Raw genomic sequence first — 18,515 nt, forward strand, 5'->3', positions numbered from 1 at the left:
GGAGCAGGACCCAGGCAGGGCTACGAGGAAGGGCAGGGGTGTGGAGAGCACCACTTGTGGCAGCGAGATAAGTGCGCTGGGACAAGAGGTCACTGCAGGCCTGGCTGTCCTCGCTGTGTGTTAGAGGGGCTTGGCAGCCCCCCAAGCACCAAGGACTCCTCTTTCCCTCTCTCAGCTGCTCAGCTCCTCTATGCTCGGCCCCCCTTAAATACCTTCTGAGTCTAAGCGCTTTCCTTCCAGCTCTTCTGGGAGGAGCTGCTTTCCTGGACCCTCCCCTCTAACTGATGAGATTTGGTAGGGGGTGGATGGCGACGAGAGGAAAGGCCCTCCCAGCCATGCCGAGGGCCCCCAGGAGCCCGACAGGAAACAGCCTCAGGAAAGACAGACAGCAGCAGCCCCGGCCCGAGCCCCAGGGGTCAGGACTGAGGGTGTCGCGGAGCCCTCCTAATCGCGACGGTGAGAGTGAGGACGATGATTTGGGAATCCGTCTGGACCCCTCACTCTCTCGGACCCAACTACCTTTTATTTACCCTTGCTTCCTCGATTTTCTATACTCCCCGTCTCAACCCAGGTGCCCCTCTTCCTCCGCACATTTTTCAGCGCTGCGTTGCGCGCACAGTAGGTCCCCAATACTTAATGTTTGTTGAATGATTGTGTGAACGTTCGCTCCAGACGTATCTAAGCTGAGACCTCTGCCTTGGGGCCACCCTCCATCTTCAAAGATTTCCCCCAAACACGGTCCCCTGCGCCAGCGAGGGGGTGGTGGGTGAATCCAGGAGAAGAATCCGAAGTCCGCAGGAAGATCGGATAGGGCTTCGAGCGTGCGGCCCTCCATGCTGCGGGGTGTGTTTCTCTGCTCCCTGGTGTCTGCCGGGCTCGGACCTGCCCCGGGGGTCGCTGGGCTCCGGCCCCGACACGCGCGGTCCGGATCAGGGGCGCACGGCCACGGGGCAGGTCTGGGCGGTCCCCGGGCTCCGCACCCGCCGCCCCTCCCCCTTCTCCAAACTTTCTCCCAACTTCCCGACCTGCTCAGCTCGACGCCCCGCTCCGCTTCCCTCATGAATTATTCAGCAGCGCGCGCTCCAATCAGCACGCCCCGGCCCCCTCGCCTAGCCCGGGCTGGGGGGTAACTCCCCCCGCTCCCCGCGCGCCCCTCCCTCCCCGGCCAGGCGCCGCCCGGCCCAGCCCCAGCCTGCTCGGCCCCGCGCCGCAGTCCCCTCCCTCCCGCTCCCGTCCCCGCTCCGCTCCCACCCTCCCCGCCGGCGCGGAGCGCACTCGGCCCGGCGGCGCGAGCAGCGCCACTCCAGGGAGGGGGGGAGACCGCGAGCGGCCGGCCCACCCCCAGCCACCGGGGGGGAGGAGGGACCCCGAGGCCCCGGAGGGACCCCGACTCCAGCCACGTCTTGCTCTGCTCGCGCCCGGCGCGGCCGCTGCCAGGACGCCCCCCGCCCTCCCGTCTGCGCGCGCGGCTGGGACGCGGGGCCACACCTGGGCGCCGCCACCGGGTGCCCGGCGCGCCCGCATGGGCCCGCGCTGAGGGCCCCGACCGAGTTCAGCGCGGGGAGTCGACGTCCACCCGCTCGGGGGGGGGGTTTAGACCTGGGGGGGCTAGCGCCCCCCAAACTCGGATCGGATCCAACCAGAGTGAGGCGGCGCCATGGAGCTCCGGGCTCTGCTCTGCTGGGCTTCGCTTGTAGCCGCTTTAGAAGGTGAGTTTCCTTGGAGTCACCCCGCCACTTCTGGGGCCCCCCGAAGCTGGGCCTCGGGGTGGAAGGGCCGACATCTGTCTCCCCCAAACCCGGCACCCCAACAGCGAACACTCTGGACCAATAGTGCTAGCCCGGGAGGGGGGCGGGGAGGAGGCGGCCCAGCGGGGAGTGGAGTTTTCTTTTGTTTGGGAAAGAGATGGAGGCGAGCTCCGTCCCGGGACATGCCCCGGTCCCGGCTCCCCACACTCTTACTCCTGACTCCAGACGCCCTTGGCAGCCTTTCCTTTTCTCTCTGCTCCAATCTTCAAAACTCTCTCCAAAGTTTCTGTCCCTCCTCCCACCTCTGCCAAACAGGAGGAAACATTTCTGGAAGAACAAGAAGACAAGGCAGAACTTTGTGCTAGGCCATAAAACTACCCCCGCCCCCCATTCCGGAGCATTCACACCTTGACCCTACAATTTCACACACCACCATGGGGATGGCCACCTTCCACACTCACACTCCAAACCTCCAAATCTCTCCCAAAGCCACGGCCCCTGCGCCAGGGAGGCCCCTTCCCTGGTTTCCCCAAGCTGCACCCCAGCCCTTTAAATGCTGTCTAGACCCTGCCCCAATCCCACCAGAGTCCTTTCCTCGAACCCTAGGCCGGCAGAAACTGACCTACACAGCCCTCGTGTCCCCTGAACTCAGCTTAACTACTGTCTACTTGTCTCTCTTAAACGGCTATTTTTTCTGCATTCCCCCCCCCCCCGCCAAAATGTTACTTTATCCATGAGTCTCTGCCCTCCCCCCAACCCCTAGAGGGGGAGCCAAGAGCCCTATAAACCCTCCTCCCATGGCCCTAATCTCCTTTCAATGAGCTGCCTCCTTCCCCTCCTTCACTGCCTGGAATCAAAGGGGTCTCTGGGGAGTGGGCCATGGGGGGCTACTGAGGAGGAGGAATCAAAGGCAGTTAGAAACCCCTCTCCCCCAGGCTGGGCAGTGCTGCTCTGGGCTGGGGATCAAAGGCTGGGTGTGGGGGAAGAGGAGAGACTTGCTGAGCTCGGGGAAAGATGGGGAAAGAACTGTGGGAGAGAGGGGAAGGTAAAGCAGGGAGAAAACCCGTCGGGATGACGTGTGGTGAGAGGGAAAGAAAAATGCAAAGAGGAACAGGGAGTAACTTCTAATTTCTGTTACCTAAGTGCTTTCCGAGCCCGAGGCCCATGCTGAGTGCTCTATGTTTTCACGGTTCCAACAACCCTGTGGGTGGGATGTATTGTTGCTCCCATTTTACAGATGAGGAGACTGAGACAAGAGTTCAGTCTTTTATCCAAGGCTCTGTGCCCCAGGGATGGTGAAAGGTGGGAGACAGAAAGCAGAGTGACAATCAGAAAGAGAAATGGAGGTGGACGGAGAGCGGGAGAGAGAGGTGAGAGGCAAAAGAAGTGACAGATCAAAGAGAGAGGGAGGCCGGCAAGACGGAGAGAGGGTGAGAGAAAGTGAGCCGCTCAGAGCGCCCGGGACAGCCTGAAACAGAGACAGTGTGTAAATTGGAGACAGGAAAACACTATCCAGTCTGGAACAATGGAGGGTGGAGACGGCAGCCTCTATCCACCCCCTTCCCAGAACCCGGGCATCCTGTCCCCAGCGTGCTGGGCTGTCTCCCGCCATCCATGGGGGCCCAGGCCTCACCCCCAGCTGCCTGGCCGGGGTCCCGCCTGACCCCTTGCCCTCCATGGACATTACCTGGTCCCTGGGAGGAGGCTGCCCCACCCACCTGCCTTCCCTTCTCTCCTGCAGCTCCCACCAGGGAGGGGGGCCCTGGTCCCAGGTGTGCTGCTGGCTCCCCTGGGGGCCCCCTCTTGGCTCCTCCCAGGGCAGGCCTACAGCACCCCACCCACAAATCTCCGAGGGGATTCCCCTGCCCTCCCTCCACCCTCCTCAGCCGGGGGTGGGTGGGTGGGGGCGGCGGGGTACTGTGCAGTTTCTCCTAATCCCCACCTTCCGCCAGAGCCCCGCCCCTCCCCTCCCCAGAGAGAGACCAGAGCAGAGCCAGGTGTGCTCACCCCCCCATACACACACTCCTAGAATCTCCTCCCCTTTTCCTTCCCGTAACCAAATCCAGATGTGAGGCCTCTGCAGACGGGGGCCAAGGGCAGGAACCCAAGCGTCCTGGCCTCCAGCACTTCCTCCTCCGAGGGCAGCTAGCCGGTGGGGAGGGAGTGGGGGGTCAGGGCTGGGCCTCAGGAGGTCAGCACCACCTTCAAGGATCTGAAGGGCTGGGGTGTTTGGTCTGAAGGGGGCTGGGGACTTGGAAGAGGAGCAGAGTTGCGGGGATGGAGGGAGCACCTCCTTTGGATTTGGGAACGGACTGCAGAGGCTGAGGCAGGCCCTGGCGGGAGGGGTGTCCCTGTACCCCACCTCGGGGTCAGGGTCAGGTCTGGGCTCTAGTTTAGCCCTTTCTGAGCTGTTTGCCTTTTTCCCCTTTCAGCATCTGTGTCTCCCCTTCTCCTCTGGGGCACAGCAGTTCACAGAGGCCTAGATCTGGGAGTCCCGAGGGTCAGCTCCGTGCCTGTCAGCTGTCAGGGGCGGGGCTGGCACTCAGAAAAGAGGCTGGAAATCTGGGCTTGCTGGGGGGGCAGAGGGCAGGGCTTGCTCCCCTCCTCGGCCTGTCTGTCTGTCTCAGCTCCCAGGGATCTGGGCTTCCTGGTGTCTCTCCCAAGCGCTGACTGACTCTGTCTGTCTGTCTGTCTTAGAGACCCTACTGAACACAAAATTGGAAACTGCCGATCTGAAGTGGGTGACATTCCCTCAGGTGGAGGGACAGGTAAGAGCTGGGGCTTGGAGGGAAACCGAGGGAGGGGGGCCACCTGTGCTCCTGCCTCCCAGGCCACACACACACACACACACACACACACACACCCCACACACACCACACACACCACACACACCACACACACACACACACACACAGCCATCGCAGCAGCCGAAGCAGGTATCCTCTGAGCCCTTGCTCTCCGGGGGTCCCCCCAGTCCCTCGTGGCGTTATGGCACTGACCTTCGCCCACCTGCTTAGCAGCCCCCAGGCTGACCACCCTTCTCCCCGCAGTGGGAGGAGCTGAGCGGCCTAGATGAGGAGCAGCACAGCGTTCGGACCTACGAGGTGTGTGACGTGCAGCGGGCCCCGGGCCTGGCCCACTGGCTGCGCACGGGCTGGGTGCCCCGCCGGGGCGCCGTGCACGTGTACGCCACGCTGCGCTTCACCATGCTGGAGTGCCTCTCCCTGCCGCGGGCTGGCCGCTCCTGCAAGGAGACCTTCACCGTCTTCTACTTCGAGAGCGACGCGGACACGGCCACGGCCCACACGCCAGCCTGGATGGAGAACCCCTACATCAAGGTACCCAGGTGCCCCAGGCCAAGGTGGGGTCCGGGGCCGGCCTGTGGTCTAGAGGTGCTGGGGGCTAGAAGCAGGAGGCCCGGGTCTGAGGAGGGAAGAGGGTGGCCTGCTAGGTGGAACAGCCGCTCTACTCCATGTGCTGGGGCCCCCCTACACTTCCTCTCTCTGAGTACACTTCGCCCCTTTACAGCCCCCTGCCTTTGCACCAGCTGATGCCTCACCCTGGAATGCCTTCTCTTTGCCTTTCCCACCCAACTCCTCGTCTTGTAACTTCCAGCTCCGAGGTGCCCCCTGGGACGCCTTTGCTGATGTGCCCTGCCCTGGGGTCCCGCCTGCCGTAGCACTCACCATACTTTTAATTTATCATTAGCTTATCAGCGTTTCCTTCATTTCTGTTTCCTTGGCGTGGAGTCCAGGGCCTGGCACAGAGTAGATGTTGACAAGTGTCTGTAGGATGAGTGAATGCACAGAAAGGGGGTGCAAGACAGAGGCTGGATGCATCACAGGAGCTCGGCGGGTGTTAATGGACAATGTTGGGGCCTGCAGGAAAGCGTACGTTGGGAAAGGTGGAGAGAAGGTTCTGGAACAGGAGCCAGGCAGGTCAGGGAGAGGGTGAGCTGGGAAGAAGACAGTCCAGCGGGGTCCTGGGGAAGTGGAGGACAGCGGCAGTGAGTCTCTTCCCCGACCTGGCAGGTGGACACAGTGGCTGCTGAGCACCTGACCCGGAAGCGCCCCGGGGCCGAGGCCACCGGGAAGGTGAACATCAAGACGCTGCGTCTGGGCCCGCTCACCAAGGCCGGCTTCTATCTGGCCTTCCAGGACCAGGGCGCCTGCATGGCCCTGCTGTCCCTGCACCTCTTCTATAAAAAGTGCGCCCAGCTGACCGTGAACCTCACCCGCTTCCCGGAGACCGTGCCTCGTGAGCTGGTGGTGCCCGTGGCGGGGAGCTGCGTGGCCGATGCCGTGCCCGCCCCCGGCCCCAGCCCGAGCCTCTACTGCCGGGAGGATGGCCAGTGGGCTGAGCAGCCGGTCACGGGCTGCAGCTGCGCTCCAGGGTTTGAGGCCGCCGAGGGGAATACCAGGTGCCGAGGTGAGGACCAGCACTTCCCCCACAAAGCTTGCCCATCTCTGCGGGAGGCGCTGGCTGGTACCCTGCTCTTGGACCCACTTCTTAAATTTCCATTTTTAAAAGTTCTTTATTCTCCTGGGCACTCAGTTACTGGAGGGCGTGTTTTCAGAGCCCCCAGCACAGTTCTGAGCTCTCCATCATTTCCACACTCATCCTTCTATGTCCAATTCCTTCCTGGGCTGTGGGACTGTCCTCAGGGCTGGGGGACCTTACTGGACTCAGAGGACAAAGGCTTCATGGTCTGTAGTATTGTTCATTATGGATTCATCTAATTTACTGATATTGAAGTCTCACGGAGCCTTTTCTCCAGAGCAGAGTTTCTTAACCTGGGGTTCGTAGATAGAATGTAGGGGATCTGTGAACTTTGGTGGAAGGGAAGAAAAATGGCCATTTCTTTGCTCTCATCTTTACCTGAAATTGGCCACTCCTCTTACGGAGTGTCAGCCACAGCCCGGCAGTCGGAGCAGGACCTGAGACTTGGGCCCCATTCAAATCCGAGGTGTTTTCACAGCCCATTAGAGATGACGCAAGAATGGCAAAATGTTGTTTTTCGCTCATCATGACTTCAGTATTTCCTTGCCTGTCAGCCTTGCCACTGTATCTTGTTAGTAGAGAAACACACACATTGCTGTGTTGCAAAGATTCTTCATGTTTTGATCATTGTATTTTCAGTTATTTGGTTTTCTTGGTAATCTGTGTATTTTGTGGTGTGCATTTAAAATCATTCCTCGGAGCAGGGGTCTGGGTTTCACCAGGCTGCCATGGAGTGGCCGGGGGTACACGTCAGGGTTCAGACCCCTGGTCTGGAGGGAGGTCTTCTCCTCTTAGAGGCGAGGTTTCTGAGCTCCTCCCTCCCTGCTCTCCCTTTTGCACCTCATGCAACTTCAATAGCTGCCGAATGTCCTTTTTTGGTCCCCATTCCCCCCCACCCTACTGCTGAATGTCTCTGATGCAAGTTTCTGATGGACGCTTTCTCGCAGCCTGTGCTCAGGGCACCTTCAAGCCCCTGTCTGGGGAGGGGTCCTGCCAGCCGTGCCCAGCCAACAGCCACTCCAACACCATTGGCTCACCCGTCTGCCAGTGTCGCATCGGGTACTTCCGGGCCCGCACAGACCCCCGAGGTGCACCCTGTACCAGTAAGTGGCCAGTGACCCCTGGGGTGGACCCCCGACCCCAGTCCCGTCCTCCCACACCTTCCTCCTCTTGACCCTGGCCTGGTGCCCGGCCAAGACAAGACGTCAGTGTGGCTGCCTGTCTGTCCCACTGCCCATCCCCTGCCCGTCTGCTCAGCCTCTGCCTGACGTCCTGGTCTCCTGCAGCCCCTCCATCTGCCCCGAGAAGCGTGGTTCCCCGCCTGAACGGCTCCTCCCTGCGCCTGGAGTGGAGCGCCCCCCTCGAGTCGGGAGGCCGAGAGGACCTCACCTACGCGCTCCGGTGCCGGGAGTGCCGCCCCGGCGGCTCCTGCACGCCCTGCGGGGGAGACCTGACCTTCGACCCCGGCCCCCGGGACCTGGTGGAGCCCTGGGTGGCCATTCGTGGGTTGCGTCCTGACTTCACCTATACCTTCGAGGTCACCGCCGTGAACGGGGTGTCCTCCTTAGCCAGCGGGCCAGTTCCATTTGAGGCTGTGAATGTCACCACTGACCGTGAGGGTGAGACTGGGGGCTGGGGGCAGAGGGCAGCCTGTGGTCGGATGGGAGAGGCGTTGGTGGGAAAGGTTCGCGAGGGATATGGACAGTCTAAAGGCCTGAGGGGGAAAAGGCAGTAGCTGGGGAGTGGGGTCCCCAGGAAATATAGCGGGTCAAGGCCTTTGGGGCAAGAGGCAGAAAGAGAATTAAAAGGATGCAAAGGTGGACTGGAGAGTTCAGGGCAGGGCAGAGAGAGCCAGCAGGAATTCCGGAAACAGCTGGGGGACTGAGACAAGTGTGGCCAGTAGAGGAGGAGCTGGGAAAGATGAGAGACTTGCCACGATCAAGGGCCCCAAGGTGTCTGTCTCTCGCAGTGCCGCCCCCAGTGTCCGACATCAGGGTGACTCGGTCATCACCCAGCAGCTTGAGCCTGGCATGGGCTGTTCCCCGGGCACCCAGTGGGGCAGTGCTGGACTACGAGGTCAAGTACCACGAGAAGGTGAGACCAGGCCCTGCCCCAGGGGTGGGGGTAGGCAGCGCGACCCGCTCCAGGGACCAGGACGCCTGAATTGCAGCCATCTGCCACATACTAGCTAAGTGACCTTGTGTCAACCCCTTGGCCTCTCTGAGCTTAATATCCTCATTGTAAAATGCTTAGGATAGGACTTCCCTGGCGGTCCAGTGGTTAAGACTCTGTGCTTCCACTGCAGGGGGCATGGGTTCGATCCCTGGTCGGGGAACTAAGATCCCGCAAGCCACGTGGCGAGGCCCCCCCCACCCCCCAAAAATGCTTAGGATAATGGAATCTATCCCACAGAAGCGCTACAAGGATTAAATGATATAATTAATGCAAAGCACAAGGCACAGTGCATACATAAGTGAGCACAAAGGCCGCACCTGCCACTGAACAGGACAGAGATGCTAGGGATGGAGGCCCAGGGCAGGGGTAGGCAGAAAGAGCAGTGGAATCTGGGGGTCCTGGCTCACGGCCAGTCCCCTCTCCTGAACAGGGCGCAGAGGGCCCCAGCAGCGTGCGGTTCCTGAAGACATCGGAGAACCGGGCAGAGCTGCGGGGACTGAAGCGGGGAGCCAGCTACCTGGTCCAGGTGCGGGCGCGCTCCGAGGCTGGCTACGGGCCCTTCGGCCAGGAGCACCACAGCCAGACCCAGCTGGACGGTGAGCCCGGGGGGCAGGATGCGGGTGGGGTTGGCTGTCCCCCACCAGGCGGGAGGCCTTGGCTCTGCCCTCAGGACCCCCAAAGCCACAGCCCCATGCTTCTCTTTCTCTCAACCACGAGGCATTTTGGCCTGGGGATAAGATGTAGAAACCAAAACCAACAGCTGGGTGTGAAGGCCAGCTCAGTGGCTCTCCAGCTATGTGACCTTCAGCAAAAACTTGACCCCTGAGCCCCAGCTCTCTCATCCAAAAAAATGGAAATATGAGGTCTCTCTCACAGGGCTCCAAGGATTAACTGAGGTGACACTTTGATAGTTTTTGTATGCTGGCCCAATGGTTTTCTAAACCTTTTAATTTTTTTTAACAATTTTATTGAGATATGACTCACACACTATGATTCACCCATTTAAAATGTATAATTCATTGACTTGTAATATATTCACGGAGTTGTGCAACCATCACTGCAATTAATTTTAGAACATTTCAGCACCTCAAAAAGAGATGCTTATAACTCTTCCATTACCTCCCAGCCCCTGGCAAACACTAGTCTACTTTTTGTCTCTGTAGTTTGCCTGTTCTGGACCTTTCATACAAATGCAGTCATACAATACGGTCTTTTGTGACTGGCTTCTTCTTTTACATGGCATAGTGTTTTCAAGGTTCATCCGTGTTGTAGAACATATCAGGACTTCATTCCGTCTCGTGGCTGAAAAATACTCCATTGAATGGCTGTGGCATATTTTATTTATCCATTCATCCGTTGATGGACATTTGGGTTATTTCCACGTTTTGGCTACGAACCTTTTCATTTTTAGCCTTTGGAACCTTCTGTTCAAGTGGGACATTTTTTGTGGTTACCAGTATTTATAACAGAACAAAATCAAACCCACCAAGGCTGGGAAACTTCTTTGCTTGCCCTGAGGGACTTGGGTGGAGCCCACGGGCCCGCCGGGTCCCCCTGATCACCAGTTCTTCTCCAGAGAGCGAGAGCTGGCGGGAGCAGCTGGCCCTGATTGCTGGCACGGCGGTCGTGGGCGTGGTGCTGGTCCTCGTGGTCATCGTCATCGCTGTTCTCTGCCTCAGGTGAGGGCTCTGGGCACCTGGAGGCCCCCGCGAAGCCCCGTGTAGCTGGCCACCCGCCCTCTTGCTCCAGGGCAAGCCTCCCCCGGTGCCCCGGGAGCCTGTTTTCACCTGGAATCTTCTCTGATTCCCATCCTTCCCCTCTGGGAACATCGAGACATTGTGACTCAGTTTACCTCTTCTTTCCCATCGGCTACAGGAAGCAGAGCAACGGGAGAGAAGCTGAATACTCAGACAAACACGGACAGTATCTCATTGGGCACGGTGGGTAGGCCCATCCTGGAGGAGATAGGGCTGGGGCGAGAGCTGTGAGCCAGGGACCAGGGCATCTGAATGCAGTGGTGGCTAACAAGCCCCGCGTGATTCCTCAGGTACTAAGGTCTACATTGACCCCTTCACTTACGAAGACCCTAATGAGGCTGTGAGGGAATTTGCAAAAGAGATCGATGTCTCCTACGTCAAGATTGAAGAGGTGATCGGCGCAGGTGAGAGGAAGACACCTGGGTGCCCGGGCGGGGGGGGAGGGACTGCAGGGCCGGACCTGGGGGCGGGGGAGGAGAGCTGACCCTCGGCCTCCTTCCTGAAGGCGAGTTTGGGGAGGTGTGCCGGGGGCGGCTGAAGGCCCCCGGGAAGAAGGAGAGCTGTGTGGCCATCAAGACCCTGAAGGGCGGCTACACGGAGCGGCAGCGGCGGGAGTTCCTGAGCGAGGCCTCCATCATGGGCCAGTTCGAGCACCCCAACATCATCCGCCTGGAGGGCGTGGTCACCAACAGCGTGCCCGTCATGATTCTCACCGAGTTCATGGAGAACGGCGCCCTGGACTCCTTCCTGAGGGTGAGACCCCCTGCTCCCAGCTTTCCGCACCCACCCTGTGCTCCCGCAGTGCAGCCAAGGAGCTCAGAACCCGGGACAGACGGTGGGTCCCGCGTCCCTGCCCCTCCTCTACCCTTCATTCTCCACCAGGGAAGGTTGAGTCCTGGGATTGGTCTCCCTGTGGGGCCGGCTGACCCTGGGATAAGGAGGGGTTGTCATCTGTCCTCGTGACAAATATTTACTGAGCGCCTCATTGTGTACCAGCCACTGTACTGGGCCTCGGGAGATAGAGCCGTGAACATCTCTGCTCTTGGAGAGCTGGTGGCATAATGGGGGAGACTGAAGATTAACAAGTACAAACAAGGTTTTACAAAAAGTAAACAAGATTTCAGATGTGAAAAAAATTAAACAGGATCATAGAAATGAGAGAGAAGAGCTCATTTTTGCTACCTTAACAAAATTGTATGAAATTTTATTATTTTTTAAACTTTACTATGCATCTTCTGTAAAAAGCCAAAACTTTTTTTTTTTTTTGGCCACTCCACGCAGCATGCGGAATTTCCCTGACCGGGGATCGAAGCTGCTTCCCCTGCAGTGGAAATGCAGTGTCTTAACCATTAGACCACCAGGGAAGCCCCCAGAACGTTTTTCTACATAGCAAAGTAACATTGCATTTAACAGAATTACAGCAATTCCTTGGTATCACCTAATGCCCACTTGATACTCATATTTCTCTAGTTGTCCCCAAAATGTCCCAGCATCCAGTTCAGAATCAAGCATTGCACCTGTGGTTATTGTTTTGAGCCTTTTCTACATCCAGGACAGTCCCTTGTTGGGGTTCTGATACACTGAAGGGCTGGGCCACTTGTCCACTTGAATGTCTTATCTTCTGGATTTATCGGATTCTTCCTTGTGGGGTCATCTAACTTGTTTCTCTGTGTTTCCTGTAAGGGAAGCAATGTCTAATGTTGTGATAAGTTCAAAATTAAACGTCTGTGGCCAGCCCACATCAGGGGGAGCTGTGTACTTCCCGTGGCACCGCACCAGGAGACACGGGCTACCCGGCTCCCAGCACGAGGGATGCTGAGGCAGACCCTGGAGCAGTGCCAGGATGGCCTGACCCTCCCTTGTGGATACGGGAGTCTGTTCCATTGTCCGGTTGCAGGAAAGGGAAGGGGGTCTATCTTAGAAGAGATGACGTTTGGGTAGATGAGAAAGCCAGCCATGAGAAGGTGGGGGGGAAGCGTGTCGGGGGCAGAGAGTAGCGACCCAGGGTGGGCAGGACCCCAGCCTGTTTAAGAAGCAGAAAGGCCGGTGAAGCTGAACCAGGTCAGCAGAGGAGTGATAGTGGATCACGTTGTGGTTGGCGGCTGGGCCTCGTGACCTTAGAAATTTGGATGTGATGAGAAGTCTGAGGGGGGAAGCTTTTCAGCAGGAGAGGGGGGTGATTTAAGGAGATCCCTCCGACGGATGCTGGGGGATAGGAGCCGATGAGACGACTGGCATCATTCAGGCCGTGGGGGCTGCAGTGAAGGCGCAGAAGTGGTGGGTTTGGGGTGCGTTTTGGAGGCAAAGCCGGCAGAACTTGCTGATGGATTGTAAGCCTTGGATGCGGGAGACTCCGAGGTCCCTACCCTGAGCGTCTGGAAGTGAGTCCACCAACTGAGATGCGAGGCGTGGGGTGGGTGCAGGCTTGGAGGATGGATTCAGAATTCGGTTTCTGAACTCTGTGTTGCTGGCCCTGGAGGGCTGCCGAGGGTCCCCTGCGTGCTAGCTGAACCCAGAAGATGGGCTGAGTTAACTGTCTGTGACTGGTTGGCTTACCTGGTGAGAGCCAACTCTATAAAGCTCAAGGTCGGGCTTTAGACCTTGGTTTTGGTGCTGTGGTCACTGATCACACCTGATTCCTCACTGTTCTCTTGCATCCGGCATACAGTTGGTCCAAGAGGGCTGAGCGAGACTGTGGCAGGATCAGCACCAACGCACGCATCTCCACGTGTAGAAGGGTGGCTTCAGAGCACACTCGTAACTGTCAGCGCTCTGTTGCTGGCAAATAAAGAGAACGTAGATCAAAAGCATTTGTTGAGCATTTCCTGGATGTAAAGCACTGTACTAGGTTAAATGGAAGAAAATCTTAAAATATCTCCTTATAATCTAATTACGAGAGACTGAAAGCGAATATTTGAAAGCGGGACAATTATAAGCATTGTGTCACGATACCATAGTAAGAACTGAGAGAACTCAGGGTAAAAGAAAGGAAGGAGGGACTTCCCTGGCAGTCCAGTGGTTAAGACTCCGCACTCCCAATGCAGGGGGCCTGGGTTCGATCCCTGGTCAGGGAACTAAGATCCCGCATGCACAACCAAAAAATAAAATAAAATAAACCGTCTATAGATTTCAAATAATAAAATTAAAAAATAATAAAATAAATAAATAAATTTATTTTTTAAAAAAAAAGAGGGGGCGGTTTACCTGGGATGTCAGCAGGCCTGTCCTACACGTGGGTCTGTGAGTTGGGTCTGGGAGGGACAAATACTGTTTAGAACATGGAAGGAAGGGGGAGCGGTGGGTGAGCTGTCCTAACCACGCCCCCGCCATGTCCATCTCCAGCTGAACGACGGCCAGTTCACCGTCATCCAGCTCGTGGGCATGTTACGGGGCATCGCTTCGGGCATGCGGTACCTTGCTGAGATGAGCTACGTCCACCGAGACCTGGCTGCCCGCAACATCCTGGTCAACAGCAACCTCGTCTGCAAGGTTTCAGACTTTGGCCTCTCCCGATTCCTGGAGGAGAACTCTTCTGATCCCACCTACACAAGCTCTCTGGTGAGTCTGGGGCACAGGCATATGAACTAGGTTCTTAGGGCCAGGTGAGCAGGGCAGGTTGGAAAGTTGGGAGGCTGAGGGATTGACAGCTGTGGTCCAAGACAGGATGTAAGAATAGACCTTGTGGGGGCAAGGGGGGTCAACTTAAGGAACCTGGCTACCAGGTGTCCAGGAAAAGAACAGAATTGGGGAGCTGGGTGTTTGGGTCCCAGAAAAAAAGGAGGCCTGAGCTGGGGGAAACGCAAAGGTGGGGGGCAGAATGCCTGAGTCCTGTGAGTCCCTCAGCTCACCTTTTCCTCCCCCATCTTTAGGGAGGAAAGATTCCCATCCGATGGACAGCCCCTGAGGCCATTGCGTTCCGCAAGTTCACATCTGCCAGTGATGCCTGGAGCTATGGGATTGTGATGTGGGAGGTCATGTCATTTGGGGAACGGCCATACTGGGATATGAGCAATCAGGATGTAAGTGTCCTACCAAGCTTTCCTGGAACGTCCTCTCTCTTGGGATATGGCGGTGGGGGGGGGGGGCGGGTTGGTTCTCAGAGAGCTCATCACTGCTTGGTCCTTGAGGTGGTGAGGGTGGCACTGTGACGAGCTGATCTCTGTATGCAAGAGTTTGATACAGTCTATCTGGTCACAGAAGGACACAGTGATGGAGGGCAGCCTTGGGAAGTTACATGTCTGGATCATAGTTCAAGACCTTCTGGGACGTTGAGCCACAGCCAGTGGCCTCGGCCCTGGCCAGGAGCACCCCCCAGATTTGCCCTTCTTGGGGGGCTGTAGCAGCCATCCCAGCGTCTGTTAAGTCGCCATTTCCCTGGGGTCCTTTGGCAGCCTCGTTTTCCCTGACGTCCTTACCCAGTGCTTCTACCTGTCATTCCAGGTGATCAATGCCATTGAACAGGACTACCGGTTGCCCCCGCCCCCAGACTGCCCCACCTCCCTGCATCAGCTTATGCTGGACTGTTGGCAGAAAGACCGGAATGCACGGCCCCGCTTCCCCCAGGTGGTCAGTGCCCTCGACAAGATGATCCGGAACCCTGCCAGCCTCAAAATCGTGGCCCGCGAGAATGGCGGGTGAGGACCCCAGAGGATGGGCCCTCTTTCCTGCACTCTGCCATCCCCTGAGAACCTCGCTTCCCCCCGAGAAGTATCCGTCCCTTTGGTGGTATGTGGGATGGTCCCTGTCCACCTCTCCAGGGCTGGGCTCTACGTCCCCACCCTGACACAGGCTGGTTCTCAGTGTGTCCTCCCCATCCTTGCCTCCCAGGGCCTCGCACCCCCTCCTGGATCAGCGGCAGCCTCACTACTCAGCTTTTGGCTCTGTGGGTGAGTGGCTTCGAGCCATCAAGATGGGAAGATACGAAGAAAGTTTTGCAGCCGCTGGGTTTGGCTCCTTCGAGCTGGTCAGCCAGATCTCCACTGAGTAAGTCGTGGCAGGAGATGGAGGTGGGGGGCGTTGGTGAGGGCCAAGCAGCCAGGAGGGGTGGTGCCTGGGGACCAGAATCAGGCCCACAGTTTCAGCAGGGGCCTTTGGGGTCAACTCCTAGTGCCAACTCTGTTTTCTAAAGCCCCTCCCCTGCCAAAGCAGTAACAGCTGCAGGGGCTGAGAGCCCCAGGATTCTTCCCGGTCAGCTGTGCCCGCCTCACCCCCTTGCACCACCTCAGCCCTGGGCCATCTCGCTCCCACCTCGCAATCTGTATCTATCTTTGTGCATCTATCTACATTCCAGACCCTGCTCTCACATTAACGACGTGTCAACTCTGGATGTTTTCCCACCCATAAAAGGAGAAGGTTGGACTAGGTTTTGGAGATCCTTTCCAGCTTTAATGTTAAATGGTTTTATGATTCCAACACCTCCCAAATACTGGTTTTCCCTAGCTGGCCTCTCCCTGGTCCTCCTTTCTGCCTTTCCATTTCTCTCCCAACGACTCTTCTTGCCCCAGGTTTGAATCACAGAAATAGAAGGAATATAAATCCAGACACAAAGGGTCCAGGAGGCCCTCCCTCTCCCTGGGAGGCAGATCCCGGGCCAGTCTGCCCCACCAGATCTGGGCACCTCCTCCCTGGCTTGCTCCAGCCTCGCCTTGACACGGGTTCCCTGACACGGATTCTTGCTCTCCGTTTCTCACCTCTTCTTTTTTCCTTACCTCCGTCTCCCCGCATCAGGATGGGGCTGGGAGCAGTTTGTTTTTGTCCTCTCCCGCCCCTTCCTCTCCACACACCCAGCTCTCTCTCTCTGTCTCTCAGCCCGCCCCACCTCCTGCTTCTCGACCCCCGCGGGTACCTAGCCCCGCCCCTTACTGCGGCTGCGCAGAACTGTGGAGGCTCTTAAATCCTCCGGAAACTGACTGGCAACTATTGACGTCAGCCCCCTTCCCCGTCGGCCATTCTGATTGGCGGACAATCCCGAGGCGAGGATGGGGTTTCGGTAGGAGAGCCGCCCCGGGAAACCAGTGGCCTCACCTAGCTGTTCATTCTTCCCCAGGGACCTGCTCCGAATCGGAGTCACTCTGGCGGGACATCAGAAAAAAATCCTGGCCAGTGTCCAGCACATGAAGTCCCAGGCCAAGCCTGGAGCCTCAGGAGGGTCGGGAGCACCAGCGCCCCAGTACTGACCTGCGCCTCCTCGCCTGGCCCCCCAGCTCTGGAGCGGCAGGGACTCCCACGCTGGGGACACCGCTCCCCTTATTCCTGGGGCAGAATCGGGTGGGGACCCAAGAGGCTCCCATCCCCGGGCCCCACTGGATTGCACTTTGAACCCATGGGGGCGGGGAGCTGGCCATGTGGAGAGACGGGATTTGGGGATTCTGCCGTATGGGAGTGTAGAAATCAGACGCTCCCCAAGCGGGGAACCCCAAACTGAGGGTGTGGGAGCCCTTCCCTCGGGATTGGGTCTGACCAGAGGAAAAGAAGTGCCCGGAATCTGCCAACATCCCGGGGGTGGTTGGGCACAATCCCCACGGCCTCCTTCTGATCCCCAATTAGGGCCCCCAGGTGCCCCTCCTCACCTTGAAGGGCAGCGGCCCTGCAGACCAAAGAGAAGGGGGGACTAGCCTGCGAGTCGTGAGGCAGGAAGGGGCGTCATAGCCCAGTGACAAAATCATTGGACTTGGATGTCCCAACCTTGCTGCTGTCTCCACCGAATTCGGTTTTCCCTTGTAAATGCCCCTCCCCCATCTGCTGCCTTCATATTGAAGGTTTTTGAGTTTTATTTTTTGTTTTCGGTTTTATTTTTCCTTCCCTTTTTTTTTTTTTTTTAACCGTCCTTGTCGTAACTTTTTGTGTTAGAGGGGACCTGTTTATCGCCTCCTTTGCCCAAGTTGAAACAGGGACCCATCGTTGTGTCTGTTTCCAGAACAGTGCCTTGGTCACGCCACAACCCCAGACATTTCCCTGCCCCCCCAAGTACCCCTAAGCTGTGTCCATGAGGAGGTGTGGGGGGCAGTGGTGGTAGAAACAAGAGACAGACACTGGTGCTTGGAGGGGTTCTTAAATTATATTTAAAACAGTTGTTTTATATAAATAAAAGAAAATGGGAAGTGTCCTGGCTCTGGGGATGATTGGGAGTGGGGTGGGGGGACGGAATAGACTTCTGTGGACGGTGGGGACTGGTGTGAAGGAGCTTTTGAGCCAGGCTGGGAGGGGTCGGAGGTCTGGAGACGGGGCTGGGTGCTTGGTTCCCAGCCCCACGGTGTGTTTGAGGTGGTAGGGTGGGGGCAGTGGAAGATGAGTCATGGGCAGCTGCTTCTAACGGCTCCAGATGGCTCTGCCGATAGCCTGGGGCACCTCTGGGATGGGATTGCCTTCCCTTCCCTGCCCTGGTTCCCTAGCCTTGGCAGGGGGCTTTGTGAGGCAGGGGAGGCCTTGAGCTCAGAGCCCTGCCCTACAGCCCCCTGAAGGGGGGAGGGGGGAACCTGGGGTGGAGGTCCAGTCACATGAAAGAGACAGATGTGGGCCAGATGTTGACAGCTGGGGTTGGTTTAGAGGCAATGTGGGGGGAGTGTCTGCATCGGCTGTGGAGGAGGGGCAGAGGCTGGAGTGGAGGACGTGGACCCCCCCACAAGTACACACACACACATACACACACACACACACACACACGTGTACAGACGCTGTGCTGGGTTGGGAGGACAATTCCCCCTTTCAAGATGCTGCCCAGGCAGGTTCTCCCAGCTTCTTAGGAAGGGAGGGGAAACCACCTGAGTATCTTCCCCTAACTTCTCCCTCCCAAACAGGAAGATGAGGATGGGGGTCAATCCCCCGATGTCTTTCTCAGCATCTTTGGTTTCCCAGCCTGCCCGCCCCAGGGGACACCTGCAGGGGCAGGCCTGGACCGGGTCAGGTTTGTCAAGCTGGTGCAGCCCTGCCATTTCTGCATCTCAACTGCCCCCTGTTGTCGTGTTGGGGTCAGTACAGGACCCCAAATCACAATCTCTGCCTCTCCCAGCCCAGGAAGCCTCCGGCAGTGATCCTGTCCCCGATTTCCTGCCTCTACAACTGCCTTCGGGAGTATAATACTCTGGAATCCTCTGTCCCCTCCCTCGATGACATGGCCCAGGTGTTGTACCCCTAAAAGGGGGTGGGTGGGAGACGGTCCTGCCAATGACAGCGGGGGTCTGGGTCCCCTTACTTCCGGAAGGAGGAAGTCTATCTCGAGGATGCTGGTGGTCCAGGCCACCTCCTTCGCTGCCAACCAGACATCCAGGCTAGATAAGGAGACCTTAGCTGGGTGAGGGGAGGAACCGAGATCAAGGGGGCAGGATATAGATGAAGA

The 18,515-nt window shown here is 57.9% G+C and overlaps 1 protein-coding gene and 1 long non-coding RNA gene across 9 annotated transcripts; one reads left to right on the forward strand and one right to left on the reverse strand.

The window, feature by feature from the left end:
• Positions 1-1,280: 1,280 nt before the first annotated feature.
• On the forward strand, positions 1,281-17,283 carry EPHB4 (EPH receptor B4). 3 transcript variants are annotated; one of them, XM_082429413.1, is made up of 17 exons: positions 1,281-1,709; positions 4,446-4,516; positions 4,799-5,086; positions 5,780-6,176; positions 7,196-7,351; positions 7,535-7,867; positions 8,218-8,342; positions 8,854-9,019; positions 10,000-10,102; positions 10,299-10,363; positions 10,471-10,584; positions 10,686-10,933; positions 13,523-13,738; positions 14,050-14,199; positions 14,621-14,814; positions 15,008-15,163; positions 16,227-17,283. In XM_082429413.1, exons 1-17 carry the CDS (start codon positions 1,658-1,660, stop codon positions 16,354-16,356), a joined length of 2,964 nt encoding a protein of 987 aa, XP_082285539.1. In that variant the 5' UTR covers positions 1,281-1,657; the 3' UTR covers positions 16,357-17,283. The 3 variants fall into 3 exon arrangements, with proteins under 3 accessions (XP_082285539.1, XP_082285538.1, XP_082285540.1); XM_082429412.1 differs by lacking the exon at positions 1,281-1,709 and adding an exon at positions 2,971-3,118; XM_082429414.1 differs by lacking the exon at positions 1,281-1,709 and adding an exon at positions 2,971-3,118 and having other exon boundaries at positions 5,906-6,176.
• Positions 10,940-16,203, reverse strand: LOC309644982. Of its 6 annotated transcripts, none has more exons than XR_014254685.1 (4): positions 15,871-16,169; positions 13,385-13,431; positions 12,737-12,958; positions 10,940-11,856 (listed from the first exon to the last, which is right to left on the reverse strand). It is a non-coding gene; the product is annotated as an uncharacterized lncRNA (long non-coding RNA). The 6 variants fall into 6 exon arrangements; XR_014254687.1 differs by lacking the exon at positions 15,871-16,169 and adding an exon at positions 13,595-13,733; XR_014254684.1 differs by having other exon boundaries at positions 12,737-13,447; positions 15,871-16,203.
• Positions 17,284-18,515: the final 1,232 nt, after the last annotated feature.

This window comes from Balaenoptera physalus (assembly GCF_965194825.1).
Source record: "Balaenoptera physalus genome assembly, chromosome: 16".
In the NCBI taxonomy this organism is placed as follows: Eukaryota; Metazoa; Chordata; class Mammalia; order Artiodactyla; family Balaenopteridae; genus Balaenoptera; species Balaenoptera physalus.

Bases quoted from the DNA above. Each gene is read 5' to 3' on its own strand.
- EPHB4 (XM_082429412.1), top strand. From the start codon at position 2,986: ATGAGGAGACTGAGACAAGAGTTCAGTCTTTTATCCAAGGCTCTGTGC. The intron at 6,177-7,195 runs GTGAGGACCAGC...GCTTTCTCGCAG, and splicing joins GGGGAATACCAGGTGCCGAG to CCTGTGCTCAGGGCACCTTC. The intron at 14,815-15,007 runs GTGAGGACCCCA...CTTGCCTCCCAG, and splicing joins GTGGCCCGCGAGAATGGCGG to GGCCTCGCACCCCCTCCTGG.